The 24,835-nt window shown below is 42.3% G+C and overlaps 1 protein-coding gene across 4 annotated transcripts in view; it reads left to right on the forward strand.

Annotated features, from left to right (window-relative positions):
- The window catches only part of RUNX1 (RUNX family transcription factor 1), a 162,288-nt gene that overhangs the window by 97,848 nt on the left and 39,605 nt on the right, over positions 1–24,835 (forward strand). For all 4 annotated transcript variants that reach the window (XM_088523369.1, XM_088523384.1, XM_088523378.1 and 1 more), the window contains one exon: positions 15,953–16,057. In XM_088523369.1, coding sequence (XP_088379495.1) covers positions 15,953–16,057 — 105 coding nt within the window. The remainder of the gene's footprint in view (positions 1–15,952; positions 16,058–24,835) is intronic.

The raw sequence follows: 24,835 nt of genomic DNA on the forward strand, positions 1-24,835 counted from the left end.
GCAGGACCCATAGTAACTTCAGTCCTTGGCTGAATCCCATCATCTTAAAACCCGAAAGGCCAAGCAATCATATCTGCTTTTCTATTACAATATTATTTTCAGCACTTCTCTTACTTGACTGTCCTTACTCTGGCAAGTGGAGTCACTTTGCACAGGTCAGAGTTGTTAGATCAAACCTACAGAAGACAAGGTGGTCAACTGTGGCTTATAGAAAGCCTTTCCAGCTGCCTTTCCATTTTAAGGTCAGACATGAAAAGTGTCGCATCTTCCGTGTGACTTCATATGAAGTTTGCTTATGTATTTTTCTTTTGTTTAGTTCATATCATCAAATAAAATCGGAACATAACATTTCGTTTTTCCGAGTACAACATTGTTACTTAAGGACAATGCAGTGTTGTACCACTCACAAATCAAAACGATAGTTATCATCTACTGCACTTAAATAGGTTCTTTTTTTACTACACCTGTGTTACAATTTATGTGCTGCTGTCTCTCAGAACTGACTGAACACCCTGGGGCTGGGGACTTTCCTCATCGTTTCCCCTTGTGCCCCCCGGCCGCGTGGGCGCCCGTTGGGTGTCCTGGCCCTCTCCTGATGCGCTTGCCCGTGTGTCTCCGCAGACACAGCCCACGCACAGCCATGGCTGAGCTGCAGGAGAGCTGCACAGTCAACCCACTTCCACTCTCCCTCTCCAAATCTGCCCTTTCAAATGGCAGGAGGGTCAGGCTTCAGGCTGAGGAAGTTTTACCCTGAATATATGTGGTCGCTTTTCCTTGCTTTTGAAGTGAAATGCTTTTGGAGCTGTTCTTCTAATATAAGTACAGTCTGCAGTTGTAAAGGAAGAACATGGCCCCGCTGAAACCAAGATGCAAGCAATAAAATCATTTTACATATAAGATACCCATCCAATCCCTCAGTATCCTGAAGCATTTTTAGCTTAGGATGCAGAGGGATACATCTTTTAAATCTTGTTGTTTGGGCTCTCTTCAAAATGCTCTTGGTGGAAAACACCCGCAGCTGAGAATGTAGCTTCATAATGCCAGCAAAGAATAATAATAGGGTAATGCAGAGAAAATTATATCCATTTACTGAAAACATGAGAGATGCTGTAATGTCTAAAAGTATCAGTCATTAAACATGTTCATTTGTTATATTAAAGGTTCCACCTTTTCAGTAAATGGAATTTGCATTATGATTCAGAGATGACTGTTTAGAAGATTCAAATGAATAGCTGGCAAAGTGGCTGAGAAGCTAATAAAAACAAACCTGTCGTTCAGTTCCTGGCCATGAAGCTAGAAATCATAACAGTGAACTGCGCGATTTTCAAGGTCAAAATTCAGTGGCTGAGAGAGAGCAGTCGCTGTTCATGAAGAAAAGCTTTGTCGGGTGCGTCATGCAGCCCGTTGCTCCGCTGCTGATAGCCTGTATGAGTGTGCATATGTGCGCGTTGTGCGATACTCAGCTTTTTGTGACCATTTAAGCAACACAGCGGTGTGGGAACCCTGCATGCTATTAGTCAGTCTGCGAGGTTACATTTCATAAAGGCCATTGGTTGCCCATCTTCGGCGTGAGTGACTAATGTATGCTTTTGTTTACTCCTCTAACAAGGAGTTGTTTTCCAAAGGTGTGGATTGTTTGCATTTGGTACAAGGTTTCTGAGGTGCTGTTCTGCTGAATTTGTATAAAGCCTAAAGCGTAAGGTAGCTGAATCAAAGGGCATTGCTTCCTTTGATACTTCGCTAGAGGAAAATTAACCGAAACTTTGTTTGCTGTGTAATATTTGAGTTTGAGTAAGTCCAGTTGCCACCAGTGATAATGCGATACCAGCAGGATTCTGAGAGCAGTGACTGAGGGTTCACATCAGTCACAGTCATAGTGGACACTATTTGTGTACCTTGAGGGACTTAAAATCACTAGTGGAAAAAAAGAAATGGTCTGAACCCATGCTAACATATCTGGTTCATGCTTAACTTTCTTCTATTATCTGTCAGTTTTCACTTAGGCATAAAAATTCCCGTTAAAAGTCTCACAGAATTGTTTGCAAACCATTTCTCTCTTTTAAAAGAGCAGAATATTATAATTCTTGACATTTTTACAGATAGTTTTAATTTTCTCTGTGTGCTTCGAATGTGACCTGCCACGACAGTGAAACCTGCGAGTTGTTTCAGATGCTCTTGTGTGGGGCTGTTGTCCGCATTTCCTCTGTAGTGGTTCTCCGCTCTCCGCACGAGTTATCCCAGTTCACCCTATTCAGAGATCTGCTCATGTGTTGGTTATCAAGACATACACACGTATGCTGAAACACCGAGATACGTAAGCGTAATCAAAGAACTGAACTACATCTCAGTGTTCGCTTCATATTTAATAGCAAGTGCTTGGACTGTGTCGCTCTGGCTGCGCCTGCAGTTCAGAATTTGAAAGAGCGCTTTTATTTTCTTGACACCAAGAATGGGGGCTGAGAGTATCACAGGTCTCCCAAAACGGCGAGATGTTGTATAAAGGCAATTTGGCTCGCTTTCCTGAACAAAACAGATTTACATTGGCATGGAATTGGCTGGGGTCCAGAATTACTATTCCTCACCCTAGTTTGAGAATGCTACTGGGAAAACCTGCCCGTCTGGCTTGTAAGCCCAAGTAAGTAATTTCTGAAAGAAAAATGTAGCTTAAAACTTGAGCTATTCTCAGCCCTGCTTGCTTGATTACCTGATTAAAAAAAAATCTTTTGTTTTTCTCCCTCCATTCATAAACATTTCAGACTTAGAAATGCTACTAATGCAGAGTACTCTGTTTTCTTTATGTATAGTGAACCAGTTTAGGTTACTGTGATGAAATCAATCTGATGCGAAAGGACTGACACTATAGAAGTTCATTGGATAAAATTAAACATAAATAGTTATTTTGGAGAGGGAAAGCTTCATGGCTTGGGAATCATTACATATTTTCCTCATGGAATCATTAATCCCAATAACTATCTTCATTGTAGAATTAAACATTTTTTTAAAAATCCAAAAAAGAAACACGTTTCCAAATGAAAGTCATTGTTAATAGGTTTTCATAACAGCAGCTAATGTGGAAATGTCTTGACATATTACAGACGATCTCGGTCTAAAATTGAAATCTCTATCTGTAGCTTTATGCTGCAGCTATAGCTTTCCAGCAAGGTCTTTTTAAAAAACTGCGTTTTGGAAAGGCCTAGCAATGCATACATACCAGTTATCAGGATTAGACTCGTGGATAAATTTCCCAATAGTTTTGGGTTGCTCTAGAGCCAAAGGAATGCTCTTGTTTCGCAGGAGTACCTGGTAGGAGAACGCTGAAGAGATATTACCCAGCATAGTTAGAAGTTTCTGCACTCAGAACTCTTCCTTCTTCTTATAGTTTGGGAGAAGGAAAAACAGTTTAAGCTGGAATCTCAGAAATACTCAAAACACAAGAAATTATTGGCCTATATTCTAAGTCCAATTAGTTTTATTGGTTTTCTGATGTCAGAACATTGCTTTTTCTGTGTGGCTTCGGTTTGTGGTTGCATTATTTAAGCACTCTGTTAAGATTTGTTTTGTTTTTATTTAAACACATTCAAAATCATAAAACTATGTACAAAGCAGTGGAGAACGCTATGCAACCAAATCGTAAAACCCGTGCTAAACAACCGCCTCCGTCCCGATCCAAATGGAATTCCTAGTGGAATGCTTCAGGGGACCCCCTGTTGGATAATTAAACAACGAATAGCCAGGTTTTCCAGATGGGTCTGAAATCAGAAGAAGGGCAAGAATCAGTGTAGTACCCAGTGGTGTAGCGTAGAAAGAACTGCTTGTTTGTGTGCGCAGTGGACAAACAGCAGTGGCAGGACGTGCCAGAGGAGGGTCAACCGGGCAGGTTGGTGACAAAACCAGCGGCAGCTTCGTGTCAGCCCCTACTCCTGCCCTAGCGCTGGTTTGCTCTGAGAGAGAGAGGCTGGCCACCGTAACTTTGTTTTTAAGTGAGTTAGGGTTGCTTCCTCCCATCATCCATTTCATTAAGATCACTCTGTTAAACCAAGCAGCCAAGGAGGAATCCAAGCCGACAGTTCCTTGCTGTGGTGCCGATGATCCGACGCGTATTCCAGGTCAAGTGGCGCGGGTTGTCACGAGATTGATGAGCACACGAAGGCCTTTAAACGACGCTTCTGTCTCCGTGTGAGCCTCTGGCAGAGACGCTTCGGCTGGAGGAGGGGAAGCAGAGGAGACTTTCTTATTAGGACAGCACAGTCCAAGTTGTCTTCAGTACACACTTGATACGTGCAGTCATTCTGGTATGAATTGCTGATTGTGTGAGAAAGTATATGGTGCAGGCAGTGAGGATATTTGAATCGAAAACATCATGTGGTCGGTGAGGCCGAGCATGAGGGTGGCTCCCTTTGCCAGCTCACAAACACTCTGTTGGGTTGCTTAAAATTTGGTCTGGGCAAAAGAACTCTCAATCAGAAAGCGTCAACAGGAGAAAAATAATGGCAGAGTGATTTTTAGAACTTCCTGTCTCCGGGAGCATTACTGTTGTAAACAGTGATCATGCCAAGTGCTGAACCACTGCCCTCATTCCAATAACAATAAATCTATTTTTTGGTTGCGCAGAGCTGTGCTTGTACTTTTTTTTTAAACTTGGGATATCGCTGAGGATGAGACAGCCGCTATCTTCTGAGCATTTTCTTATTTTTTATGATGATAAAAGGAGCTGGGCTTACCAGGATAAAGTTGAGAGAAAACAAAGTACTGCGCTAGATGAAGAGGTTACATAGTTTCAAGTAATCCGTTTGCCTTTCAGCATTTTTTTTGCTTTGTTTTTATTTAGTTGTGCTTTTTATTTTAGTGTGTCCTCTTTCAGAGGGCTGCTCGAGCAGCATATTTTTATTTGCGTGCGTGCGCGTGTGTTCATACCGGTATTACAGACTCAGTGAGAAGTGCTGATTTGCAATCAAAGTAAAATCATTGGGAGAGATTAATGAGGAGCCGAGCTCCCGAGCTGGCTCCCGAGCAGCCCGCAGACGAGCGCGGATGAGCAGCAGCTCTTGTCGGCTCACTCAGCCGCAGCAGAAGGGAGGATACTGCAGGTCAGTGCCTCGCAGTTGCTGTTAGGGGAATCTTTTCCAGCACAGTCATGTGCATAAACCTGCATTAGTGTGAATCAGTCTCCATTCCCTGCTGAAAGTCTTTTAGCAACAGTAAAAAAAAGAAGTCCGTTCCTTTCTTTCACCTTAATACTGTGCGATTCCTCACCTCTTTGCTCCCAGCCTACTTCTTCTTCCCCGTTTTTTCCACATACTGTTTTAACACAAGTCTCTCAGCCTCCTCAAACAGTGTTTATTCCCTTCCTCTGTGTGCTGTGTCCGTCCTTGCCTGCCGTCCCCCTTCCCCTCCGGGTGCTCCTCTTCCCTGTGGCGGCAGGAGCCGCTCGCCCTCAGCGCAGCCGCTGAGAGGCCCGGGCCAGGCACCGGCTTCGCTGCAGCACTGCCCACAGGTCACGCCTGGGTTGAGGTTCGTGGCCTTGCCCTTGTAAGAGGAGACGGGTTTTTCCTCAAGCGTGCTGCTGGGAACTGTCTTTTATCCCTTCCACCCTTGCCTATTTTTCCCCTCCGAGGCTGGGGAGTTATCGCTCGTCCTGTGCTGGCAGGCAGCAGACTCGCTGCGGTGGCGAGGGTGGAGGTTTGGGAGACTGCAGGAGGAGGAGGGAAGCAGCTGTTTTGAAGGCTGGATGCCATGAGAGCTCTTTAGCGGGGCGGTGCCTGGAGCAGAGCTTATGCACATCAGTTCCCTGAAGTTTAGGGAGGAACTGAAGGGAACACTTTGGCGAGGCCACAAAGTTTCCACAGGCTAGGCTTTGTGTGCCACAGCACTAGCAAAGCCATGGCCGTATTTGAGGATGTAGGGGTTGCTTTGCGTTTGGAAGTCGTCCCTGGTGGGACTCAGCAAGTGCCAAGCCCGTAACGGCAGCATTATCTCCCCCATCAGTGACTGCATGGGCATCCATCAAGTGACCCTAGACCTCTTTCAGGCCCCGAAATCAATGCACTTTGCATTAGCGTAATGACAGCATAGGAGTCCTTCCTCGAGGAACATGCACCCGGAATAAGCAGTCCCTGCACATGGTCCCACACTTGGCTGGCTGCTGAAGAAGTGACGAGTCACTGCCATGCTCTCGGTCTCTGTAGGTGGAAGTGTCTGAAGGGGGAAGTTGCTGAAATGGCACAAGTGCTCCTTGCCTGCTGTATTCAGAGCAGCCCATCGCTCCTTTAGGGAGCCTGTGGCCCCACACCTTCTTGTTCCCCGTACCAGGAGCCTCTATCTGGAGCTGTGCCGAGAGGTCATCCTTGTCTTTGCTGTGCAGGGCAAGGACCATGTTTGTTCCCAGTTACCAAAACACTAAGGCATGTGAGCATCCATCTGGACAGGTAGCCAAGCGGGGCTAAACCAGGTAAAAGCCAGCACACAAAATGAGGAGAGAGGCTTCAACAAAAGGAGGCCTTCAAGAGCGTTTCCTATGCTCAAGGAACGACATGAGCGAGGAGCTTCAGAGCCGGATCCACCAAAAACCCAACACCCATTGCTCAGAGTTCTTCGTGACTCACGATTAGGGAAAGGATGAGAACAGGGCTTTGAGGTATGAAGAAATCACGGGTTCAAACACAGAAGCAGCCTTAGGAAAAGGGATGAGGGAGAAGCACCCCACTCCCCAAACATGCAGCCTGCCAGCCCCGCGAGCAGGGCGCCTGTGTTCATGGCTGGTGCCTCCTCTCTGCCTAAGGACCTTCAGAACAAGCGCAGAGGAGGAGGGCACCGTATGTGGTGCTCCTGCACCAGATTACCCAGGAGACACCGTCAGGTTGCACCAAGCCTGCGGGTCACCCTGCTGAGCTCCTCCTTCCCAGGAGCGGAGCTCCCGGCTTCGACGGAGCTGGGGCACCTGAAGATGTCAAAGGTTTCTGCTGCTCAGCAGCACCTGAGAGGGTGGGTTGAGGGTTGTAATTTTACACTTAATCCTTTAAACTGAACCTGAATCTCCTTTAGGTAGCTAAATCCTTTTGTGGATCTGAGCCTTGTCTCATCACCTATAAAGTGTGAGTGATAATTTCTACCTCAAAATGCTTATTAATGATTTTAAATTATAAAGTCTTATAGCTGGGTTAAGAACTATTATTAGGTTTAGGCATCCCAAGGCACTTTCTATAAGAAGGTGGTAGCTTTGCATTTGAGTCATTTCATTTTGAACTCTCCCTTCCATTTTATGTTCATGTTGCTCTTTCTCTATTTCCCTGCACTATTCAGCAGTGACACAGCATTCTGCTGAAAGCACTTTTTCTTGTTCCACCCTAGAGCTGGATGCATTTCATGGAGACTCAGTCATTTCTGAACACTTATTCTCAGATATCCCAAGCTCCCATATAGACAATCATTTTATTTTAAAGCATAATGGTACTGTAGAGAAAAAAAAAAACTGATTTGTAGGAGGCCACAGCTTGAAAGAAGAAACATTTTTTCGGGTAGCGAGTTAATGCTGAGCATCAGGTGTGTCAGAGATTTACATCAGACTCATCTTTGAGGAAAAAATAACTCCACTGTGGCACGTAGATTTGAATAAATGGTGCATATGCTTTTCAAGTCTTAATAAGCTTTTAACAATAAGCATTCAGTTTTAACACTCAAACAGCATAATTTCTTTATATTACCACTCTGCTGCAGAGGCTGGACACCCCGTTGCATCTCATTCTTCCTGTGTTGTAATTATTGTCTCCACCCAAGTTCATAAGAATTTTATAGTGGTTACTGCAGCAGCTCCAATTATAGTTAGAGGCTGTTTGGCTTTTCCATTAAGAGGTCTCCGTGCTTCTCTCTCCCACCCCAGTCTTTTAAGGCTTTAATTCATTTTACAAACTTGATCTTCCAGCTTTCCGTCTACAAAGGCATCCCACCCAAAAATTCAGCTGGAACAGATCGCTTGGGTTGTCTTTGAGAGCAAGACTGAAAATACTTTTTTGTTGTACTGTCAAGCACCACTGTTTCTCTGGGGTACACACTCGTACATACTACATCCATTTCCTAAAGGCAGGTATTTACATCGTAGTTAAACCTAAGGATGTATAAATAATGATTATGCCAGCCAAGTTCCTACCACTACTTGAAATAGTCTGCCTTACGAAATTAGACAACACAAAAATTTAGGGGGATTCCAGGTGGTTTTGTGTGTTTGAGGATTGCTGACATTGGTATACAAAAGTGTCTAGTGTGTGTCACCCTAAAATAACTATTGTAGGTCACCTTGTCCTCCAAGACCTCCTTCCTGGTCCCTGACCCTATGCCTTTTCTTCTCAGTTTGCTTATTTATTTCCTTTCCCATAAGCTCAGAGATGTCCTCCTACCTTTCTCTTGGCTGTAGCTTATTTCCAGTGAACAGCATCCGCACCTAAAAACCTCCTGCTCCGGAACTGCCACCGTTTTGTCTCCATACTGAAAAAAATCACACTTAGGTAGCATCTCTACTGATTTGTTTCTCAGGATTTGCATGAGGGAAAAATAACATTAGGCTATTAACCTGAGAGAAGGAACCTGAAGGAAACAGACTGAACCCAATGCAACATACGTAACACTTTAAACTTCAGCATTTGGAGTCAGTACATTTCAAATTCCAATTTCTTGAGGAGAAAAGGACCATCAGGTTGCTTGCAAGCAATGTGTGGACCAGCAGCAGCACTGCACTATTATATGTATTTTCAGGTTGCCAGAGAAGGGATTAGCACAGAGGCCTCTGCATCAGTGGGGAAGGCAGTGGATGGTATCATCATAACAGCACAAGAGAGTGGGAAGTGAAACCCATCGCCAGCACAGAAGTGAAACTGGCTGCACACAAAACACCATCAAATTAAAATGTAAACAACTAACCAAAAAAAAAAAAAAAAGAGAAAAACTATGACCGTTTTAGTGAGCTGAGCTTGGCGCTCTCACAACACTTGAGACTATGGACAATTCTTAGGTCTGTAATGAGGGATCACACTTCTGAGGGCCGCCGACCAAATAGTGAAGATGTTCCTAATGGCTGAAAAGCAGCATTCAGCTGCCGGCATGACGCTTGCATTGATGGTGAAACGTTTGTGTTTTACCGTGTGCCTCCATTTGTCCTGATGTGGGGAGGAACACGGCCCACTTCTGACCAAAGGAGTCCAGTGGTTTGTAGCAGCATCGCAGGGCAGAAGGAGAGCCGAGCTCCACAGGGACCTGCCTGGACTCTCTGCAGCACTGGGTCCCCTCACATGGCGCCCTGAGCCGAAGGGACGCGCGGAAAACGTCTCTCTGCGCCACTGTGTCTGTCTGCGGGGACAGCTACCCAGGCCCGGGCCAGACGTGTTCCCAAACACTCTTGTATCTGCGCTCAGCTGCCCTGAACCAGCCCCTGCATCTCTTTGTGTAAATATATTCCATTTCTACAGCATGCGGGCCTAGGATTCTGCTTTTAACCTATGGCATAAGAAGATTGTCAAGGACAATTTTCAGAAGAATGTGAGGGCCAATTCTTATCAACCTGATAATGATTTTAGGCTAAATTTAGATTTCAGTACCTGCTTAGATTGGCAGCCTCTCTATTAATGTTATTTAATTTCACTTATGTAATTTGGTTGCTTAATATAGTTCCTGTGTTGTCTTAGGTTAAATGTTGCATGTTTCACAAAAATAATGCCTTGAAAGTGATTTCACCCCAGACGCAACCTTCCCTCAACCTTCTAGCATTGCAATTCTGCAGATCCTCAACAGGAAAAGCAGGTAACTTTGCTGCTGCTTTTCAATGAAGCATTTGCTGAGCAGGTGAGGAAAGGAAGAGAAGGAAGTTCATGTCTTTTTTTAAGCACAGGGTAGTGCTGCAGGGAACCAAAAAGGAAGCAGAAGGGGAGAAGCCGTAAGCTGTCAAGCAGGGACGCTGGTTCAGCTGAACAGAGCGACTTGGCTTCCAGCTCCTCCAGAACCTGCTGCACAGCAAATTAGGCACTTCAGAGTCGGGACCAAGTTTGCAGGAGGATCAATTTGCATTTGCATGAATTTGGGCATTTGCATGAAAGCTTGGCCCCATATAAATCAAGAACAAAACACCTATTGATTTCCTGGGATCAATTTTTTTCATTCTGGGTAGGTAAATGCTATGTAAACACAGATATAAGTACTTCCTGGAGTAAGAGACTTGACAGAAATGTTCAAAAGTATAGCTTTATGCTAGCCTGATGTGGTCCAACTGAAGATTGGTACGTATATTTCCTGAATTTCAAATCTTACATACACATTTATGCCCACAGAAATCCAAATAAATGTACAGATATATCAATTGTCTTTGCAGCCGATCTGCACGCACATTTTTTGTATTTATTTGGGCAACGATCCCAATTTGCTAACATCCCCCTTGTTCACATTTATTTATTTGGCCTGTTGTTCTGTGGTAGTCAGAGTTCGTAAACAGTTTACGGCATGGTAGTGCATGAGGTTAATAACAGCGCTTTTTAAAATTTTATTTAAATTAAGTGGTATTTGTGGTACTAATGGTAAGCCAGTGATGAATCTTTTTTTTAATGTTGTTAACTTTAGCTCTAATTCTTTTCTGATGAAATAGCCACTGGACCAAACATAGCAGGCAGAGTAATATTCTTTCCATGTGAAACTATCACCAAAGGCAGTAGAAAACAGTGATTGTCTGAGGACATAATTTGAGCCTGTGCAATGTTTCTGAGATTGAACATACAGTTGGAAGAACTATAAAAATACTTCACTCACAGGACAAGCAACAGCTAACACCCATAGGGTCAAATAATGTTGGCCCTACACATCCTATTGATTACATTTGGATTATTCATCTAATAAAGCATTACGCAGCTTAAATGATAAAGATGGTGGCATTTGGCCTCTGTGTTAATAGCTGACATTTGAGAATGAATGTGAGCGCATTATAACCTTCCTAGAGATATAGTCAGATATATTATTAAAATGCAGTAGAAATCTGTACTTTGTCAGATAGCCAGGAGTATGTTGTGAGAAACTGTAAAGATATATAAAATCGATCATTTAGCATGGTTTAATAAAAGTAAGTACATTACTACTGAAATGTAGAAAGTGGATAAAAAAGTAGTATAATAGTCGTTCTTTGCTAGGACCTGAAACTCTCACTAATACCATAGAAATGTCTGTAATATTATTTGTATTGTATTTTTGTGTTACATATTGTATTTTTTCCATCCCTACGTTTTGTCCTTGTCAGCACAAGCATTCTTGGCTCCTTTCCCTTTTTCCTTTTTATCTAATAATTTACTTGTAATGATAAAAAAAAAACACCAACAAAAAACCTAATGACACATCTGTGACCAGTAATGTAAGAGTAGTAAGTGTAACCACATCTTCTGTTGGCCTGCCCTTCTTCCTGCCCTCCATGCGGACCAGCTTATGAAGCCTTAACTCCATTTTTATTCTGTCATCATTTAGATGAAGCTTCAGTAGCTGAAGATGATCTTTTTGCCTCAGAAAAAAGCATGGATTAAAAGTGACAGGATCAAGATGTGGCCTGTCTTCTCTGAAATTTGGCTGTCCTCATTTTCCACTCGTGTCTGCCAGTATTTAAAGCGTGCGCATGCGCATGCATGCAAATCACGGTTGTAGGCTAGCTAGGCCGTCTGTCCTGCCTGGGAGTCTTCCCTGTCTCTTGTTTTTCTGTGCTCTGACATTTGCATGGAGTCACTCGTATTTTAAGCATGCCTTCTCACTCCCAGATCCATCTGGCCATGACACAGTGTAGGGATGACTAAAGCAGCGCACAGCAGCTTCATGTGACTGTGTTGTCACTTGGGATTCATTTTCTCTCCCCCTTGGTTCCTCTCAATCGCTCCCAGGGGCCATAGTTTACAAGCCTATTGCTCCCTCTAGAGCCCTTGAGCACAATGTGAGTGTTATTCTGGGGGACCACTTAAAAGATCTTGCATCATGTTAGATGTGAGCTCACTGCTCAGTTTATTCCAGACACTGTCGGGTGGCATGCCACTGAATTTAGAGATCATGTTCCTGTATTGCCAGGGTAGATAGATAGAGCATGGGCACAAGTACTTCCGATTCTTGGATTTTGCAGAGTCATTCCTAACTTTTGTTGGAACAGAAGCAGTATTACTGAGCATGCACTGGCCAGCAATATTATGCTTTAGTCTTGTTTTTCTGAAGTTCTGACAACTCTACAAAGCAGCAGAGGCTCTTACAAACCCTCTTGTAAAGCCGTCAGCTGGGAACAACCATTTTAAGGTTTGACTTTGGCTGTCAGAAAAGTAATGACTCTTGAGGGCATTGTTAATAGCACCATCTCTGACAACTCTATCAACAGAATCTCTAGATATCATTTCAAAAGTCAGTACTGTTTCCATGAGTTCTTCTCAAAGGCTATTGACTTTAATACTTTTGCAGTATTAATATTACCAAGCGTTTTCTCTTGTGTTAGTTGCAGGGAAGACCTGATTGAAGCAGTGAGCCCTGCACTCTGCGCTAAGCGTACGGCAGCGTTTGCTGTCCGTCTGCGGGAAGGGTTCTCTGAGGGCAGAGCACTGCCCCACATCGCAGAGTTCAACCCATGGCCTTATGAGGCGCCGCGTGTCTTAGGCGCTGCCGGGGTCGTAGCTACAGGGGAGGCACTAGTCTCTGAAGTGACTGAAAGACTCCGGGGGGCACAGCTCGACATCGACGTCGTGCTTCCCCCTCTCTACCATCAGCGAAGCCTCCCACGCCCATGCTGGAGCAGCGGGTTTGACCACAACGGGGCACACGCTGGAGACCCGAGCTGATTTGCCTGTGGTTTTCTGTAGGGTTGTGTGGCTGCTTAACCCAGAGGGGCCCACATCTTCGTGTTAGCCACTGAAGGGTATATATGTTGCCTTACTATGACTGCCAGCTACTAAAGGCCATAATGAAACTGTCTTCTTATCTAATTGGGATATCTGAATTAGGCCAGTGTTTCCAAATGCCATCTGGGGGGTTTTGATTCATCTTTACCGTCTTTACAGATTCATTCAGGCAATCTGACCCAGTTTTGGAGGCGCCCAGTCCCTTCTGAGCAGAGCAGAGATGATAGAGTAGGCATTCCTGGGATGGTTAGGACGTCCAGTTACTTAAAAATCAGAAAATCTGATCTCTAACATAACCTCCAATGGTAGGAGTATGAATAAGGCCTTCAGTGACTGATCTGTTATTATTCCTGCCGTTATGGTCTGCCGTATGTTGTGTATCTGTGCATGTGTGTGTGTCTATATGTGCTTGTGTGTAAGCTCCTTATGCAAGTGTATGCTGAAAATAAAAATGTATCGTTTATCTTGGCTCTATCATAATAGATAAAAGCAAGGAGATATGTTTTTAGTTAATATTGCCACCCCCAAATGGTTATATCTAAAAAATAGATTTTGCTAATAGTATCTCCGATCTAGACACATAGGTGGTGAGTTATGTATAAGTTATGAATAAAAATGATAAAAGCACTGAATAAAACTAAATGTAAATGAAACAGAATAACCAGAAAAAAAAAAAACCACACACACACAAACAGAATTATTGGTAAGTAGCAATGAGTGACACATAGGTTTATGGTTATATAGCCCTGTGGTTAACCAGTATGTGGTTAATGAATAGTCTTCTGTCAACAAGAAGTATAAGTGTCTTCCTGCTTTTGCCAGCTTATATCACAACCTCATACAGGCTCTAAGATATATTCACTTATAAAGACCTTTAAAGTAACTTCACTTTCCTCTTCTTTATTCTGGTCATGCAGACTGGTAATGTGACCACATTTTTTTTTTTCCAATCTGAGAATTTCAGAAAAGGCTTCTAAAGAAATGAATTGACTGTGTTCTAGGGAAAAAAATCCAGATTGTCTTACCTAGTGCATCATTAGTTGCCCAGAAATAAACTGGAAGCATGATAGAAATACTGTAGATTAGTAAAGCGACTAAAGTTTCTTCCAGCCCTAGAAATCTAAGTGTTGTATATAGTAGTATAGGGAAACTGTTTTGGGGAAAAAAGGCCACTCTGATACCTGTTAAGCCTAATGCTATGGATTTTAACATTTCTGGAATAAATTGTATTGAGCTTTACTTCTGATGCCTCTTAGAAAAACCTGCTTTATTGGAGGAAAGAGTGACAGACCTGTAAAGCTCTTTCATGTAATTTGATATTTAAAAAATGTCAAGAACACAATTTGTACCTTGCTGTCCAAGGCGAGTTGTGCTTGATATAGGGCCCAACAGTTGAGGGTCAAAGGCCTTGAGACAGGACTCAAAAATGACTTTGTTTTGTTGTAATTCGGATCTCAAGGTCTGATTTGCAGCTAGGGCATGGAAGTGGGAGGACTCTGGCCTAGGATTTGGGAGGCTTGTGTTCCAGCTCGTGTTTTCTGAGGCTTGTGATTCAAAATCTTTGTTGGATTGAGTTGCAGCAGCCCAGGTGGTTAGCATCCCTGGCTGCAGGCGTCCTGGGAGATCTTGGTCAGGACACTTTATCTCCCCACGGTCCCTCGCCTGTGAAGTGGGGAGAATACCTCCCTGATTCGCAGGGATGTGAGGAGGACAGTTTCCAGTAACAGCTGTGGGTGTGTTCTTGACGAGATCTTGCTGCAGACCATTAGCACCAAAGTAGGAACTGCATTAAGAGGAGTATTGAACTGCAAGTGAATGTGCATAGGGAGTGGGGGAATATTGCTGCTACAGGCAGGCATTGTTATTTACATAGATAAACCAAGCAAACTGCAAAAATGGGAAGTCTTGGAATGGCAGAAACTCAGCATTCGGAAGGGTCAGAGCCAAGTGGTAAAATGCAGCAAGCAGAACCACATGGGAAAGCCGGTACAGCCCGTGCCTGGAGGAGAACCTCGATTTTCTTACAGCAGTTCCTGGTTATCTAACTTGGGATAATGTCCCTTGATGTCTCCTGCTGATAATGAGGATTCCTGTCATTATCTGGGTCCTCCATGATGTGGAGATAACTATACTAACCGAGCTGACAGATAATGTCTTCATGTTGTCCAGGCCGAAGCCATAATGAATACATATATGGGGTTTTATCAAAGACACAGAAAGACACACACCCCCTGTTATTAAGGAAAATGCCTGAAGTGCTGGCATTGGCTGAAAACAAATACAGAGGTAGAAGTATTAGAATATATTGCAGTCATGGCAGGGTAAAAACACAGCAATCAAGATGAGCGCTTCTCAGACCTCAGAGCTGGCATGCACATAGTGATTCTGAAAAGGCCTTCACAGTTTTAATACTGAATAATAGACAAACTAAGCATAATACTCTGCTATGGCCTCATAAAATGTTTTAATTCTTTGTAGACAAGCTGTAGGGTTTTTTTATTACTATTTTTATTTTTTCCATTCGCTTGTTTCTTGGCGTAGCAGTAGCAGATAATTTTTAAAGGGCTCTGGTTCATAATACGGAACTGATCTAATGGTGGCTTCAACCACAAAGCGTGGGATTTTACAGTCTGCCTAAGGGAGCTCAGCACCCAGTCCTCTTTAATTTTAACAAGCGCTGTTCATCAGATTCCCGTGGCAGCTTTGGAAGAGTCAGCCGCAATTTCCAAGCCTCTCTCAACTTACACCTTTTAGAAAGCACAGATAATGTACCAGTAGTCATGTAGATCAGATAAACTACAACTGTTAGGGGTTACCTCCTCATTTTACAAAGAAAGTATAGATCATTTAAATATAAATTAATTTTTTTTCAGATGCTTGGAGCAGTTGCCGTAGAGGGAATGTATCCAGCAGTTGTAAGATTACACACCCTGCTGTCTGTACACATATCTATCTTTTACTATGGACAGATAATGAATTTTAGTGTCACTTGATGTGTTATGGTGCTATTTGAAATGACAGATACACCTTTTCTCTAAGCACATGTTCACTAACATTTTTTCCTGTTGCAGGGAAAAGCTTCACGCTGACTATCACGGTCTTCACCAATCCACCCCAAGTAGCCACATACCACAGAGCCATCAAGATAACAGTGGATGGACCTCGTGAACCCAGAAGTAAGTGAGCTAACAGCAGCACTTGTAAAAGGCCACATTTGTGGTTTAGTACAGGGGCTCATCCCTTGCCACATGAATTACAACAATAACCAGTGCATGTGGAGCAGGGAATGTATCTTAAGCCAAGGTTGTGCTATTAATGGTTTTAAATATGCCTTCCTGAAGCCTTATTTTACATGGGTGTCCATCTGATAAAGAATTTGAAGTGCATTGCATTTATCAAGTATCTACCCAGGGATAATTTGGATCATGCCCAAAAGCTGACAGAAGGGATGCTGGTAAAAGGTGGGCAGCCTATACCTAGTGCATCATTTCTTGCTAGTCTTGCCATTCAGATGTTAAGAGGGTTTTAAAGCATTGGAAACCAATATGTCATTGATCTAACTTTTCAAGCTCAGCCACCCTGCAAAAATAAATAAATGTCTGAAAGAGGGTAGTGGCTGCTGCGTGGTAGAGTTCATTGTTCCTCATTCCATCACATAACTTCAGAAACGAGTAAGTGCTGAGAATAATACTGTGAACAAGCAGATGTACTTTATTACACCAGAACAGCCATCTTCATGGACAGGCAGCCTTTCCTGTATTTTTTCCTATGAATTAAGTATGAGGAGAATATGAATGATCTGGTATCTCCAGGGGGACATTTACACATTTCTCACATGCAATTATTTTGCTAGGTTTGAGAGGGAAGTTTATTTTGTTTGGGGAAAAGCAAAGTGAGGGTGGGACTGATAAGAACTCATAGATGCTTTTGCAACACGTGTTCTGCCTATTACTGGGGGCAGTAATTAACCTCAGTCACTAGCCTGAATGTAGGATTTTCATATTTTTATCAAAATGCCCTGATGTAAATTGAGGTTTGTGGTTGCTTCTTTCACTCCTCCTGCACGCTTGGCAGAAGCAATAGCTGTTGCTTAAGTGATATCGTCCTGGGAGAGGAGAACAGTAAGATTCAAACACCCACTAGAGGATGAGACTTTCATCTCAGGGTTACTTAACTGAGTAATGGTCTGAACAAAAAGGTCTGAAACTTTAGCTAAAATAGCCTAGAAAACTCAGATCTTTCACATGCAGTTTTATTCTTAAGACTTCATTTGCCCGAGTTGTGCTATAATGCTGTGTGCATCTAATGGAAAAATCTGACCTATACTTTTTGGATTTGAGGCTAGAGTTTAAAATAAATATTGCTGTCAGGGTGAGGCTTTGTATTAAGTTTTTATTTATTTATTTGGACACTGTGGTTAAATTGTCCTGGAAAAATATCCTTAGTGAACCAGGCAGCTCCTTTCATAAAATAGATGTTCGTATGTGCAAGTTCCAGATTTGTGTGTGCAGTTACCTAGACACATTCATGGTTTGCAGAAAACAGATAAGCGTTAGTTTTTTGAATATGAGTCTACTAGAATTGTAGAAACAAAATCATCCTGCAGGCATGCCTGCTATTTTAGATCAATTCTTCAGTTGGTATAATAGTTAATATTTAATAAGATTCTACATTTTTAAAAGGAAGTAGAGACATAATACATACCGAAGCAACATATGTATCTTCTTGACTCAAACATATGTAAAAGCTTCCTCGTATACGATTTCACTCTGTCATAGGCAAATCAGACATACAAAAGAAGCTAGGTACACACGGAAATGCTATGCATGTCATGAGAAGAGGTCAGACTTCCTCCCCAGCAGGAATGCACAGCTCCGTTTACTGCTAAGTCATTCGGGGCATAGCGTAGAATGGGTTAGGCTCCTTTCAATTGCGAGTTGGCTGCAGAGGCCTTTGCTTTGATTTCTCACCAAGGCTTTCTGGATTGCAGCAACTGCTACATCAGCCTGGTATCTGCAGCCCACTTTATATCATCTGACTGAAATACAAATTGGCTTGAAGACAGGCTGTGAAGGGAAAAGCAGCGGTACCCAGTCATTCTCCAGTCTCTGTTACTCGTGTTCAGTATGCTCCTGACCACAGCTCAGTTTTCCTAACCAATGTCCTCTCTCCAATTTCTAATAATTAGACTGAGATTCGCTCTGAATAATTCAGAACTGATACAGTTCTAGCTAGTTTGGGCTATTCATTGTTTTTCTATATTCATGCGTGGTGAGTGTATCCTGTTTTGCATTGCTCTGATTAGCTCAGTTACATTTGTAGCCTCTATAAAACTATACAGAGGGGATTTAAAAGGGATACCTGCTTGCTTGTACACAGATTGGAATCAGAATGAAAACTGCTAGATTAAAGGAGTGTTTCTAGTTTCAGTAATCAATATTTGGAATCTTTCATGTTTAGTGATCCATGAGCCTCTCTCCCCTGAGCTAAAAGAATTACAGATATATTGAGATGTATTTTCTAAGATATCCTGATTTAAAAGAAATCTGTGGAAGACAGTTATGGGAACAGAATTAGGTATCAGTCTCTTACAGATATCTAGAAAACCTTGGTTAAGTCCCAAACCAACTCCAGTTACAATTCTTGATTCATTTACTTTATATTTATAACAGTTCTCTGTCTAAACTCGAGACAGTGCCTACATTCTCTGTGGAAAATACTGGAAGGTCAGATGCCATTTTTGAGGCATCTTAAAACATCACAGAAACATCTTCTTTTGTCTTCAGAGAATATCAGGTCAAGTGCAGCTTCTCAGCCAGGGTAACAAAAATTCAAAAATCGTGTTTTGTAATGAAAAAGGCAGGTTCTGTAACTGTGCGTGTTTGGTGAGAAAAAAAATGAAATAAAAATACAGAGCCAGATTTAAAGTTATGTTTGGAGAATAGAAAGATACCCTAGCTGAAGGCTCCAAAAGCCAAAGCACAGACTTTCTGGCGCACTGCGATGTGTGGAGATGTCACCGTGTGTGACAGTGACATGTTGTGCATCACCACGCGCGTGCACCCTCACTTTCTGTATGGGAGCCTGACCCTCCAGTGTCCCAGACTTCAGATTCTTCCATGTTGCATTCTGTCTTTGATCACACTTATTGGCATGGCCAGCTATTTGTCTAGCAACATATTTGCATATGTGACTACCAGATTTGCATTTACAACTGTGGTAATTACTTGTGTGCATTAGTTACACCATTGTCTTGTTTTGCCATTGAATCTCTCGCTGTGCCTGTCCAGACAATACTTCTCATCAAATTGTCATGGTTTGCAGAGAGAGCCAAGGTACTTAGGAATCTGGCTGTTCGTCCACTGCTTTCATTATTTATTTTTAAAATCTCCTTTGAACTTAGTATTTTCTCCAGCTTAAAATAAATGCTTTTAAAAAATAAATTTATTTATTTATTTATTTATTTTACCAAAAGAAATAATACTGCACTGGCAAGGAGAAGGGCAAGATGACCTCAGCCATCATTTTCTTCTCCAACTTCTCTGATTCTATGATTCATAAAGCAATTTATGTTTTTATGAGCTAAGTCTATGGGGAAAATCATTAGCTGTAACCAGATCAAGAGTAGTGCTCCTGATGAAAATACTTTTGGTTAGGAAACTTGGTAGAAATAGCATGACTCTTAAATTAAGTATTTCCCTTAGGCTATTTGACCTACTGTGCATCTCTGCCTAAAAATTAGGTTTTTTCCTTTTGACTACTTCTTTCTGTTTTTTTTCTCGTTGGTTTTTTTAAACTACATAGCTCTGAATAATTCAGTTATAGACCCAGCGACTGAAAAGATGGTGCAAAATCAAAAGACTACATGATTTCAGACTCAATGGGCCTAAGCTGTGCAAAGTTAAGGTGTTTGTTAAAGGTGATTGTCCCATAGTGGATATGTGTTTTTTCCATTTTTTTTTCCTATTCTTTTATCAAAGAACAGGGTGCTGAGGAGCAGGGACCAAGGGAATGAAATTGCTGAGCAAAATCTGGGAAGGAGCTTAAAAAGCTGCTGGCCCAACAAACAATCTTCTTAGGGACTGATGATTCTTCTCATGTCCTGGCAAAGCTACCTCTGTATCAGGTACACCTTTCATTGGTCATAACTTTTAAGTTCAGCTTCAGACCTTGATCTGAAGTAAGCGTGTCTTACTTGTAAAATGAAAGGAGAAGCCCGTAGATGGTTTGAAGGAAATATCCCTTTGCAGAGACTTCTTGCCTCACCTGAGACTTTTTTGAGGGACTCCAAGGGCTGATACAATAAGTGCATCTGAAAATTTACCTAAAGACTTACTCTTTCCCATGCCCCGTCCAGTCTTTTCCCTTCTACTAGATACTAGAATTGCAGAGCAAGTGTGGAAGGAGAACAGGCAAAGTTCACAAGGAGTTGACATCCCTATTCCCATTGCAGAAGCAAGGAAATCCATGCAATTTCCAGGTTGGGGATGTATGATTCTACTGAAGTTTTCACATCGCTTTCTCTGCCTTACCTTAAGCATTTCATGCAATAAAAAGACCAGTAGTTTTCAAAACATTTTTTTTAATTTTGTCTCAGTGAGTTGAATTAATATTAAATGTCTTCCTTGCTTTCTTGCTTGCTTGCAAGTAACTCCATCTGTTGGTAACTGAGACTAACTATACTAAAGAACAGTTGAGAAATCGCGGAAAAATGAACTATCATGTCATTAGTATGCACCTGCCATGTAAGGCTGAGTGCTTACTCATCACATCCTTCTGTTCCCCTGGAGGCTTAGAGTGCTCGAAAGTTACTATGCAGAAAATCTATAGGGGAAAAATGTGGGTTTTTCAAGTCTAGGTAGCAGAATCCCTTTACTGAAATAAGAGCACGCTCAGGACTCCTACTCATTTGGACAACGCTAGCTGTGCGCTGTGCACTCCCTAGAGCGCCGCCCTCTGAGGATCAGAACCCAAATTTGCTAATCACTTTTTAAAAATCTTGGCCCAGGTACTCACCCCCAAGAGGTTCCAATCCAAATAAATCTTGTACAGACAAAAGAAAGGGATGGGCTGCAAGAAAAGCAAATGGTTGAGAACTGATGTTTCTGTGTGTGTGTTTGTGTTCTTGCGCTCTATTGTCTTGTTGACACTGACTGGCGAGTGGGTGGACCAGTGTTTAAATTATGAGCGCACTCTGGAGACATTTGTATTCAGCTTATGCAATGGCAGTATACAAGTATACAGCAGCTGTGGGAAGTTACAAAACGATCTAGCTCAAATTCAAACAATACGACTTAATGCATGGCCGTCTCTAAATGGGTATGTGCAGATAGGGTATTGCTGTGGGTTTCCTCTGTGCGTGTGTGTCTCGTTGAAGAATGGACAAAGAAGAACAATCGAGTCCATTTAAGTAAAATAAACCAGCATACTATTGAAAAGATGTACTTCTGGACTGAAGAAGCTGTTTCTTACTAAGCAGACAGTCCTAACAGTCTATGAGTAGCCAGGCCAGCGTTGCATCTCCCAGAGCAGCAAGAGAACAATAGCAAAACACACGAAACGCACATCGTACAGCTGGGACATGTCTCCCCCAATTAGCGGGGAGAGAATAGTTGGGCATTCCGGTAGCCAACTTGTGTAATGAAAGCTCATAATACGCTCACAAAGAATTAAAGGGCAGAAAGTAGTTTGTCATTTTGTGACTTGTATTTTCTGGAGAAAAGAGTGATGGCAAATTTTTTCAGTATCCTCTGATAATGATAGGAAGGTCCCTTTTGTCTTCCTCAATGCTTCCCTTCTGCTTTGAATACCAGCATCCCTGAGGTTTCCTGGTACAGAAACTTCCTTTTCATCTGGAAAAGATGGAATGGGATTATTTTCCCTGGCATTTACCAGTCTCCCTGCGAATCAGTTGAGAAAGTTGATATTGGGTGACATGAGGCAGGGAATTCATTATTTCAGTTTAATGAAATTGCTGAGTAAGATCACACAAAACCTTGTGTTGAGCATCACTATGCAGACCACTTTTCTGGAAGCGTGTGGATCGTATATTTGCTTGCCTGGTTATTAGCTTGGGTTATTTAAAGATGAACAGGACTGTTGACAGTCCAAGCTACTTCCCCACACAAAGCAGGTAAATAGAGAAAAACAGAGTTGCTGCAGGATAGGTTATGCACTCCAGTAAGATTATCTTAGTCCTGCAGCAGTTACTTCAACTCTTTTTTAAGTCACTTCATCCCACACAGCTCTTTTCTCCATTGAATTAGTGTGACTTTAAATTGAGAACAAATAGGTATTTTTTCATCTCTTTCCCATTTTTCATTTTTACCACCCTTATTTTTGCACCGAGTATTCACTATTTCATTGCCCAATGGCTGGACATCTGCAAAGACTGTGGTGAATATTTCTAAGTGCTAACCCATACCTATATGATGGATTTTTCCAATGTACCCAACTTTGGCCTAGCTCTGCTGAAGTCCGAGAGAAAGTATTCTGTACATGTGACAAGAGCAGAATTAGGTGAATTTATGTTACTTAAATCCTTCCTAAGTAGTCAGTAGATCTGCCATTCTCCCGTCAACTACATTTATCTCCCAAGAATTTATAGCTGTTAAGATGGATGAATAAGTAGCTTTTTGTGGGAGAGGAAGAAAGGGGGCAGGAAGTGGATTTTCTGTAGGATTATGAAAAGACAAATTAAAAAAGACTGAATAGATGCCACTGGCATTTATGTGTATGTATGTAAGTAAAGAAAAGCATTCACGTACAGCATCGTGGCAGCTAGAATGACCCTTGGAGATATGACCAAATGCTGATCTTCGCTGAAGATCCTGGTTCTTTCACAGACTGATTCTCTCTCCAGTAAAGTTGGTGCATGTTGATGGTACTCTAAATCTGAGATTTGTAAGTCTGGTCCTTCATCTATCATGCTTTCTTCAGCAAGAACAGTCTTTCCAACTGCAGTCACTAGACCTGATCAAATGAAAGGTTTGAAGCAGCTGTGGACGCCTTGCGTGGGGTGGAGAAGAAGGGACTCATAGTTAGGACCCACAGTGCAGCTGCCTACTGTGGTTTTGGGAGTATAATATAACCCTGGCCCTTCCTGGAATGGGGTTAGCTGAAAAAAAACTGTGCTGGTTGAACACCTATTAGCAATGCCAGTGTCCTGTACATGGTTTTCCACCAAATGCCTATGGCATGGTTGATGCCAGGGAGAAAGTTTCTTGCAGGGATGTGTAGGAGAGCGGCATGACTCTGGTCCTCTGCAAGCTGCTTTCTCCCATCAAGCGACTCAGTGGGACACCGGAGAGAGGCCTTACTCTTTTCTCAGGCTCCTAAGGGATCTGTAAAAAGGGAGAGGGGAAACATGGGACTGTGTGGTCCCACGTTTCCACACTCTGTGTGGAAGCGGTCAGGCGTTTCCGTTCACCCGAGAGTCTTTGGACAGTACAGCGTCTTTTTGGATGCCTCAGTTTTTGAGAAGTTGCCTTATTTATGGATTTAGAAAAACAACAAGTATCTAAGAGAACGGCTGGATGAATCTGTGCAGCGTTTTCAGTGAATAGCCCTATTTTCTTCTTGGAATGTAATTGGAAGGAGTGAAAATCCATTTGTGCTGCATTCACTCATAGCTTAGCTTGCCCTGGATTATCAGAACATGCAGCAGTTTCCTCCTTGGAGGCTTGTATGTAAACATGGCAGGTTTTTAGTTTATCCGCTGTCACACATGTAATGAGTGCAAAAAGTACTTTTGCTCTGTAGCTGACTTGTATCCCTGCTTTTTGCCTATCTATCGGTTGTGATTGGGAATTGTAAGGAATAAATGATTTTCTATTAGTGTTAATGATAAATCTTGGTCGGACTGTTTGTATGTCAATGTTGCATTGGTCTGCACAGAAATGTGGGGGAAAGCAGGGTTTAATCAAGGCTATGTCCAAAATTCTTTTGAACCTGCCCCCACGCCCCCAAAAAGGCGAGTTGGCTGTTGTACTATAGCACAGTGTGCCGGTTAATACCAGAAACATATCCTAAAGAGAGAGACAGATGGAAACATCTTCCTTCCTTCCTCCTTTAAGGGGGAACAGATAAGAAACAGTCTGTAAAAAATGGGAGGAGACATGAGAAAGAATTTAGCCAGCCACAAATAAAAAGTCCATACATGCCTTTTTCTACAGCATCAAACCCTCATTCTTTCCGCGCAGAGCGTTGTCGTTTGACTCCATTAAATACAACATACAGCAGGCCATCTTCTCAAAGCTCCCTAGGCAAGAAAAGTCAGGCTGTGTCATAACCTCGACACATAAAGCTGCAGAAAAATTTAGGCGACAGTGTTGATTTAATTATTAAGGATTCTGTTTGCCTGAGTCTGCTTGCCTCTCCTACCTACACCCTGCGTTATGGGCTGTTCTTCATTACCTGCTCTACCTATCTTCGCAATCTAGCCGCAAACAGTTTTGGTTGACCACACCACTTCCCTCTTGAAAGTTAATACTGTTTGACTCATTCTGTGCTGCTAACATCAAGCCAAAGAAAACAAGCCAAAGAATAACCTGCTTGTATGCAGTTTGGAAACTTCTCAGAGGCCCTGCTTTCAAAATGCTATACAGTAGCTTACTATATCTCTCTGCAGCTGCAAAGAAAATGAGGAAAGCAAAAAGTGGTTCAAGAACCTAAAATAAAGACTAGCAGAACCACATTAAATTTATGAGCTTTCAGTGAACTGCAGTCCTGTGTAGGCACAATGGAGCATTAGTACAGAGGAGGGACTGCTTAGTAACTTAGAGATAAAAATATTCAAACTCATTTCTTTGGGGAAAAAAAATCAGGTATTTTCAAATATTTCAGGGGAACACCAGTCACTGGACTTGGTAAAGCAGAGAACTTTGGTTGAATGAAAGTGGACAGTTTGGCTAAGTCCTTTACTTTCTTTTTCTTTTTTTTTTTTTTTTTTGGAT

Source organism: Tinamus guttatus, unplaced genomic scaffold (genome assembly GCF_059628265.1).
Source record: "Tinamus guttatus ecotype Peru unplaced genomic scaffold, ASM5962826v1 Tinamus_guttatus_pri_ptg000013l, whole genome shotgun sequence".
NCBI lineage: Eukaryota > Metazoa > Chordata > Aves > Tinamiformes > Tinamidae > Tinamus > Tinamus guttatus.